The following is an 8,574-nucleotide window of genomic DNA, read 5'->3' as shown; positions in this document are numbered from 1 at the left end:
ACCCTATCCCGTGTGGTGGCATCTGGGAGGGAAGCAGTTTCAGACACTTGGTTAGGACAGCTGGTCAGGAAGGCTGAAGCCAGAAAACATTTTTAGCCATTACACTAAGCAGGGAGGCCCCCTGAGCGTGGTGTGGTTTCCTCCTGAGAAATGCAGGCGGCAGGAAGTAACATAAAAGTGGTGTGTGTCCAGCAGCAGGAACAGGGTCTCCACTGCTTCCCGGCCCTGACCTTCCGCTGGTGGTGGCAGGGTCTGAGGAGCTGACACAACTGCTCTGCACTCTCGCCAAATCACTGGCCCTTCAGGAGACTGTTAGAGGCCGGTTAATCATCTTCTAATCCCCTGGCTTTAACCTGAGTCCATGGGCCTGTATGATATTCTGCAAAACAATGTCACGCAAGCGTGTGTGGTGGTGGGAGAGAAGAATCACTAGATTTCATCATATTTTTTTTTTTTCTTTTTGCCTTGAACTTGCAGAGATCCTCCTGTCTCAGCCTCCCAAGTGCTAGAATTACAATATGTGCCAGCATACCCGGCTTCACTGTATTTTCAAAGGAGCCTCAACTTCTCAAATGTTAGAAAGTCACTTATCTAATCTCATTTGAGAGGCGAGGAAACTGAAGCTCACAGGTTAAAAGGCTCCTTCAACTTTTCACAGTTGGAATCTGGCAGACTTCCCGCTGCCTTCCCACCCAGCAGGGTCCTGGGAGGAGTGAAGTCTGAGGTCCCTGGATGAGTCCTGAGGCCTGGTGCGTTAGGAGGACGGATGCCCTATTCTATTCAAACAGAATGCAAGATGGTCTGTACATCTAAAGCTCACACCAATACAAGTATTTCAGTATAAGGATATACCAAACAGTACCTATGGGACAGACTCCAAAAAATTATTCATCTGAAATTCAAATTGAACTGGGTATCTTGGATCCCTGCACCCCATTTTTAGTGCTAAATCTGACAGCTTTGTTTGGGAGGGATGGCCCAGGAGTCTTCGGCTGGGAAGTGGGCACTAAGGCACCGGCCGCTGGACTTTCATGAGCCGGTTTAGAGACTCTCACTGTGTCTGACCCTGCCCTCGGCAGAAGCCTCCTGGGCCCTTGGCCAGTGTGAGGCCCAGCTGCTGAAGAGACCCACTCGCCCCCACCGGTGACCCCCGAGGCCCGAGGGGTCCAGGCAGGCCCCAGGCATTCTGTTTGCCCTGGCCTCTCAGAAGACGACACCTCACAGATCTGGGAAGAGTAAAGATCAAATTTATTTAATACAACACCCCTCGGGTTCCCTGCCGCTGGGGCACTGAGGCGAGCAGGGAAGGCGATTTCGGGTCAGCGCGCTCCACGGTGCCGGCCGCCACCCCTTCCCACCCCTCAGGACGGCCTCCCAAACAGCTTAGGAGCTCAGGAGCCCACTTCTGTAGCAGGGAATAAATAAAAAAAAAAAATTAGTAAGAAAAATACACGCTTCATTTTCCTATTAGAAATAGTATTTGCTGTAGGCAACCGTTTCTCCTCTTTCGGCCTCTGGCTTGGTGGAGGAAGACGACAGGGCTCGCTCTGCCTGCCTCTTCCGTCTGAGCCCTGCCCAGGCCTCGCCTTCAAGGTGGCCTCCCAGGGGCTCCACCCAAGCAGCTTCGCCTCCCCCCTGCGGCGGGTGAGGTCAGAGGGGACCGGGACGCTGTCTGGTCATTTCTGAAGCGCAAGCACTACCCAGAGCTTCAGGCCACGGAAGGACCAAAGAAAAAGGAAACAACAAACTAGGCCTGAGAGCCGGCCACCTCCTAGAAGTGAGTGGGTACAAGAGAACGTGTGTGTGTGTGTGGGGGGGCGCATGCAGCTGTTCTTTATCTCTGCGCAAGACAAAATATTCAAGTTTTAAAATACCCCAGTGGCCTGTTATCTCTGACCTCTTTCAGCTCTTCTGCACGGTGAGGATGCTTCCACTTGGGAGGAGGGCCGCACAAGTGATCGAGCAGCCCCTCTGTATGTTTTTTTTTTTGGGTACCGGGAATCAAACTCAGGACCGTGCGCTGCCAGGCAGGCGCTGTGCTGCGGGGCGACATCCCCGGCCCTCTCTGTATCTCTTTATACCTAATGTTAACGCAGCGGGATGGATTTAAGAACTGGTGCCTTGGTCTGAGGAATTGCTAGGTTAGACAGAGGTAAGTGCACAGAGGTCTTGGAATATGGGAACCGTCTGCTCTTCTTGGGACGCGGACGTCTGAGCGCCTGCTTCTGCTGTCCTAAGTTTCATCAAGGGAGGCTTCTGTTCTCTGTAAGGACAAATGACAGAAGAAGCTGTAGTCACACCCGCTAGGACCGAAGATCACCCCGGGAGGTGGACGTGCGGAATGGCAGGCAGCACTTCACAGAGGAACTGCAAAGCTGCGCAGGCGTCCGCTGGTGCCCCCCGTCCTGCCGCACTCACGTCTCCCTCCTCTGCACTGCCTGCTGCCTCCCCCCTTGCACGCCTGTGGGAATCAGCCTACCACGCCGCTGCATCAACTGCGCATGTGCACCAGGCTAAAGTGGGAATCAGCCTACCACGCCGCTGCATCAACTGCGCATGTGCACCAGGCTAAAGTGGGAATCAGCCTACCACGCCGCTGCATCAACTGCGCATGTGCACCAGGCTAAAGTGGGAATCAGCCTACCACGCCCCTGCATCAACTGCGCATGTGCACCAGGCTAAAGTTACCCAGCTGAAGAGAAAGGACCTGTGAATTTTAAGAGACCTGGCTTCTAGCCCCAGCTCCCCCTCTAATTAGCATGAGTTATTCTCTCTCTAGGGCTGCTTGTTTGCTTGTTTTTCAGATAAGGTCCTGCTACGTAATTCAGGCTGGACTTGAACTCACTATGTAGCCCAGGCTGGCCTGGAACTCAGGGTGATCCTCCCGCCTCAGCCTCCTGAGTGCTAGGATTACAGGTGTGCACCACCATGCCCAGCTAGGTCTGCTTTTTATTTATTTATTTATTTATTGCTGTTTAGTTTTAAAAATGAAGGAATCAACGTAAATGATCAAACTCAGATATTTTAAAATGATGTGATTTGCCGGGCATGGTGGCGCACACCTGTAATCCCAGCACTCAGGAGGCTGAGGCAGGAGGATTGTGGCGAGTTCGAGACCAGCCTGGGCTACAATGTGAGCTCAAGGTCAGCCTGAACTGCATAGCGAGACCCTGTCTCAAAAAGACCAAAAAAAAAAAGATATGATTCAATCTTAAAAGAATGAAATTCTGATATTTTAAAATAGATGAACCTTGAGAGAATCACGCTAAAAGAAATAAGCCAGACGTAAAGGGACAAATATCATGATTCCACTTGTTCGATCACCAAGAACAGATGCACAGAGACAGAAGGTGAGACACAGGTGGCAGTGGTCTGGGAGCGGGGGAAGGGCAGGGCCCAGTTGCTGTGAAATGGGTACAGCGTTTCAGCTTGAGGTGATGGAAATCTTCTGAGCAGGATAACGACAATTTAGGAGGTGGTTAGTGATGACAGCTGCGTAGCAATGTGAGTGCACCTCACGTAACTGCTTTATACATTTAGAAATGGTTAGGGGGCCAGGGATTTCGCTCAGTGGCACGGTGCCTTCCTGGCGAGCGTGAGGTCCTGAGTTCGATTATGACATACATACCTACAATAAAAAAGCTAAGCAATCTCTTCTACCAGCTGGCAGTGCTGTTTAACTGCTTCAAATGATGCTCGGGTCAGCTACCCCCCACCAGAACCAGGATCCTTAGCTGACCGGCGCTGTTCTCTATGCTGAGGATGCAAGAGCCTGCGCCCAAGAATTTTACCTGGGATCCCTTATTAACAATGCAAAGATGAGAGAGGATAGGCAAGTCCTTAGCAAAGTACGAAGAGTTCCGAGGAGCCGGGAGGGCAGTGAGCGATCACAGAAGTGACCGGCGCTGGCCTCAGAGGGGGGATTTGACAAGTGAGGGCCTGCGGGCACAGCAGCCTGCTACAGGTGGAATTCAGTGGAATTCAGCAAGGCACCAGCGCGAGGCTTGTGAGGACTGCCCGGAGTCCCGGGAACCCCACGGCTGGGCTGGCGGGTTTCCCAAGGGTGAGCGCGGATCGCGTCTCCATTTTGTTCTGGCCCTGCTGGGTCAGAGCCTTTTGGAACAGGATGCAGGACTGAAGACACCGGCTAGAAGGTCAAGGCTCTGGCTCCCGCTCTGCCAGGAGGAACCCAAGGAGCGGGCCAAAAAAGCGGTGTTGGCCCCACAGGGCTGGAGGCCGGCCAGCGCTGACAGCTACTCCAGCACCGTTTCCTCTCCTCCGGCCGGAGCGGGGATGCCTGGGGTGTCCGGCCCGTCCGCGGAGCCTAGCGATGAGCCCTCCTTGCACACCTCTGCTCCCCCTTTTGGGCAGTGCTACAGACAGGAAGGGCTTGGCTCGGGGACTCTGAAGTAAAGGTTACCACGCTCACACCCGAGGACGGAGCTCGCTGTGCCGAAGGCAGAGGCCAGCTGTCAGCCGCCCAAGTACAGACGGACCTGCCCACTTCTGGTCAGAACAGGATTCCGATCCCCTCGGAAATAATTTGCCTCCAACGGCCTCGGGCTCTCTCATTCCTACTTCTAGAAAACACTGCGTATGAGTCCTTCTAACGTTTTAGGGCTGTCAGGCGCTCACACCAGTGCCAGCTCGCGGATGCGGAACCAGCAGCTTGCCCAGGGTGACAGGCTGGTGCCCAGCGTGTCTAGCACAAGCTAAGCCTCACCGCGTGGGTCTCTGGTTCCTAGGTCAAAGCTTGGCTTTGCTCGAATCCCTGTCCTGGGGGAAGCAAGTGCTACCTTCCGTACAGTGGCAGGGGATTTGAGGGCCAGGTAAAGTAATTTCACCACTCACATCCACTTTCGCCAAAGTGTTCGGTGAAAAGAAGCATCCTAGGTAACAGCCAGCTTTTATGTGGTTGCTAAGTTTCTCCTTTGACCGTTCATAAAGCCCTGGTGAGCAGCCCTTGTTCCCCTCCCCCGCCCCTCTTCCTCATCCCCACTTTGTGGCTGCGGACGCTTAGGCTTGGGGAAGACAGGGTCACCCCAAAGAGGCCTGAGGAGCAGCGAGCCACTCCTCAGCGCCCTGGAGCCAGCTCCTGGACAGGTTCCACAGCAGCCCAGCCACCTGTGGCCCCGGGCGGGAGGAAGCTCAGTGGTCAGCACTGCTTTTTTCCCTGAGGAGGCAGGGTTCCCGCCAAGATGGAAGACCCTCACAGGGCTGGATTCCCCCTTCTCACTGAAGCCCAGGGTGTTCTCCTCCGTGTTATCTGCCTGCAGGGGCCACAAACACCATGTATAAACAAGGCAAAAATGGCAGAGGAAAAGTGAAGTCAGAGTGTGCCATTGAAGCCAGTCGAACAATACCAAATTAGCAGTTGGCTAAGTGGCTGTCTCATTGTTAAGATATTTCCTCCAATATGTTTTCAGAAGTAACGGCTATTAAACAAGAGGGAACGATTGCCAGGTTTGATTTCAGGAAGGAAATCCCCTCCCATTTCCCTGCTGGGCAATTCAATTAATTTTCTCCCGATCGACTCCAGCTGATTATTGGGGAAACTATACGTGCTTCTTTTATAAACAAAACCCACTAACTTAAAAATTCAAAATTCCTTTCCCAGTGGCTGAGGGCTCCTCAGCTCCCGCCAAAAGGCTGTATTTTGGGGGGCAGGAGCAGCCCGAGAGGGAGCTCTATGGAGCCGACTTTGGGTCCACGGTCCAGCTTCTGGGGAAAGGGAGATTTCAGTCTGACCTGGAGCTTGGAGCCTTTGCCCAGAAAGACTCTTGGAATGAAGACAAAGAAAATAAGTTGGTCCTGCGGGGGTGCCAGGGCTTGGGGACACAGTCAGATTTACTGCAGAGGGAAAACACATTTTTATCAGCCTCTCACGCCGCCTGGGGGGCGAAGTTCTGGCTCTCTGGCCTCCCAGGGGTGACTGAGGGCCAGCTGTTCTGCCAACCTAAGCCTCAGTTTCTTCATCTATAAATTGGGCTCCCCATCTTTCTGAGGCAGCTGTCTCTGATTTCAGGAGTCTGGGTGGGTGGGTGTGGACTAAAAAAAAAGATGTTCCTTTTATTCTTCTTTTCCTCAAATTGATAGCTTTCCTCTACGAAAAGAACGTCAGCCGCTTCCTGCCTGTCAAATGCATAACAAGCTCTGTTTTACACAAATTCAGACAAAGGAAGTCAGGGGCTCGCTGGAAGGGGAGGCAGATGTCTTACACAAAGTTCCTCCCAGACCATAAAGACGCAGTTCATGAAACAGATTCCCCAGGTCTTAAGATAACAGCTGCCCTGTTAACTCCTGCTCTGCTGGGTAGCACCCAGTGGGGCCGAGAGTGGGAAGGTTAGCAAAAGACAGCCCTTTGCAGTTTCGGCTTGGGCTTGTCTTTTTTTGTTGTTTTTTTGAGACAGGGTCTCACTTTGTAGTCCAGGCTGGCCTTGAACTCTTGGGGATCCTCCTGCCTCAGCCTCCCAAGTGCTGGGATTATAGATGTGTACCACCACGCCCAGCCTGGGTCTGAGTGTTTCTTACTAACAGAGTGATGAGTGTCCTTGATTCCCAATCCTTTGGTGGAGGGATTCCAAGGTCCCCCTTCCTATGTGCGCTGAGATGGAATGATTGAAACAGGTCAGACAGATTATTCAAAGTCAGAACGGGTGCAGGTTAGTCAAAGCATCCTGGTTTAAAACAGACTAGGCCAAAAGGAGGGCAGGAGGAAAATTAGTGGAAAGCAGACCCTGAAGGACTGGGAAATATTTTACTGTACCGGGAACAGTGTACTTACAGAACATCTGTTTTCCACAGAATCTGCAAGACAAAGAATAGCACAGTGGTGAGCAAGGCAAAGATCTGGCTTCCCCACCAGATCGTGGGGGCTAAGGGGTGGGAGGGGGCCTAGGAAAGAGGCGGAGGACGAGGACACAGAAAGGGATGCGAGGCCACTGCTGACCCAGTGCGCAGGTTTATGGCCTCTTTGCCCACAGACAGCTTCCCAGAGGCCCTCCCATTCCATGTGACAGGCATGTAAAGTCCTTGGCACATTCTTAACATTTTAAACAGTTTAAAAAATAGTAGTAACAGATGTTCTTAAGAAAAACAATTGAAAATTGCAGGAAAGTAGAAAATAAAACACCTCTTGAAAGTAGGAAAAAACCCTCTAGTCCAACCCACCAAATTCTGCCACTTTGCCCAGTCATTTTCTACTGAGTAGACTTTTTTTTGAGGGGGGTAGTTTTATGGTATATGATATTTTATATCCTCTCTTTTTCTTTTTTTCTGCAGATCAGGCCTACTATGCAGTTCAGACTGGCTACAAACTCACTATGTAACCCAAGCTGTCCTCCAACTTGCAGCAATCCTCCTGCCTCAGCCTCCCGAGTGCTGGGATGATAGGCAGGCGCCACGATACCCAGCTCCTTTCTTCACATGACATGACTTTATAAGTGTTTCTGGTGCCTTCTTAAACATAATTGTTAAAGTAGCAAGATTATAATTGTTAAATGGATGTGCAAGGGTTTACTTAACTAGTTCTTTACTTCAAAAAGTTAGATTCTTAAACCGGGCGTGGTGGCACATTGTAATCCCAGAACTCGGAGGCTGAAGCAGGAGGGTTGCAAATCTAAATCCAGCCTATCTCAAAAATAAAAAAAATTAAGGGGCTGAAGAAAAAAAAGCGTTTTCTAGGATTTTGCTATTTTACATAACACTAGTGTCCCCTTCAGGAACAAAGCTATTTCTGTATTTCATACTATTTTGTCTGCCCAGGTATGGGATCAACTGAGTAAGAGGTAAGAACTGACCTAAGGGGCTGGGGATTTAGCTCATCGGCAAAGCGCCTGCCTGGCAAGCGCAAGGTCGTGAGTTCAGTTCCCGGTACCGGAGGAAAAAAAAAAAAAAATAGAACTGACCTAAGGCTCCGGGCATAAGAGGCCACACAGCTCTCCCGTCCAGCGCTGCGCCTCTTCTCCTAGGGCAGTGGAGGCGAACCTATGGCACGCGTGCCACGGGGGGCTGTTTGTTATCAATGAAAGCTCCAAAAGGTTCGCCATCCTTATCCCCTGGAGTCTCATTTCAGCTGACTTTTTGCAGAGCGCGCGTGCTGTGCGGTAGCCCTGCCCGGACAGCTCTGCCCACGGTCCCAGGGCAGTTGTTGGGAAAGCGAGAGGGCAGGTAAGAAAAGCAAACTGCATGGAGGGTGAGGGGTCATGGCCGGCATTCAGAGGTGGCTTGCCCTGCACGAGACCAGCGAGCGGAATGGTTTGCCCCCCAGGGTGGGGCCAGGCCCTGCTCCTAGCAGATGCCCGAGTTCTCCAGGCTGCCGAAGCAGACATGGACTCAAAGATGCAGTAGCTACAGGGACCTCAGCTGCTGCCGGGAAGACCCTGAGGGAAGGTGTTGCTCTCTTAACAGGGGTGCAGGTAATGGGGAGAAGGCCAGGACCCCTCTCCCAGGCCTCAGTCCCCCTGGAGAGAAGCACCCCAAATGGCCTGGGAAACCCAGGCCTGCAAGCTCAAAACCCAGTTCTGTCTGCACCTGGGGCCGTCTCAGGGCCATCTGTCACAGCAGGACTCACAA

At 52.2% G+C, this 8,574-nt stretch overlaps 1 protein-coding gene across 4 annotated transcripts in view; it reads right to left on the bottom strand.

The window, feature by feature from the left end:
- Window positions 1-1,225: 1,225 nt before the first annotated feature.
- The window catches only part of Pecam1 (platelet/endothelial cell adhesion molecule 1), an 83,277-nt gene continuing 75,928 nt past the window's right edge, over window positions 1,226-8,574 (bottom strand). For 3 of the 4 annotated variants that reach the window (XM_005402168.2, XM_013503222.1, XM_013503223.1), the window contains 2 exons: window positions 6,785-6,807; window positions 1,226-2,263 (listed from right to left, as the gene is read on the bottom strand). In XM_005402168.2, the coding sequence (XP_005402225.1) occupies window positions 2,234-2,263; window positions 6,785-6,807 (53 nt within the window). In that variant the 3' untranslated portion in view covers window positions 1,226-2,233. The remainder of the gene's footprint in view (window positions 2,264-6,784; window positions 6,808-8,574) is intronic. The other variant, XM_013503224.1, reaches the window with a different exon arrangement.

The sequence above is a fragment of the Chinchilla lanigera genome, unplaced genomic scaffold, assembly GCF_000276665.1.
Source record: "Chinchilla lanigera isolate Chin_1 unplaced genomic scaffold, ChiLan1.0 scaffold00077, whole genome shotgun sequence".
Lineage (NCBI taxonomy): Eukaryota > Metazoa > Chordata > Mammalia > Rodentia > Chinchillidae > Chinchilla > Chinchilla lanigera.
This window is presented reverse-complemented; position numbering and strand designations above follow the sequence as displayed.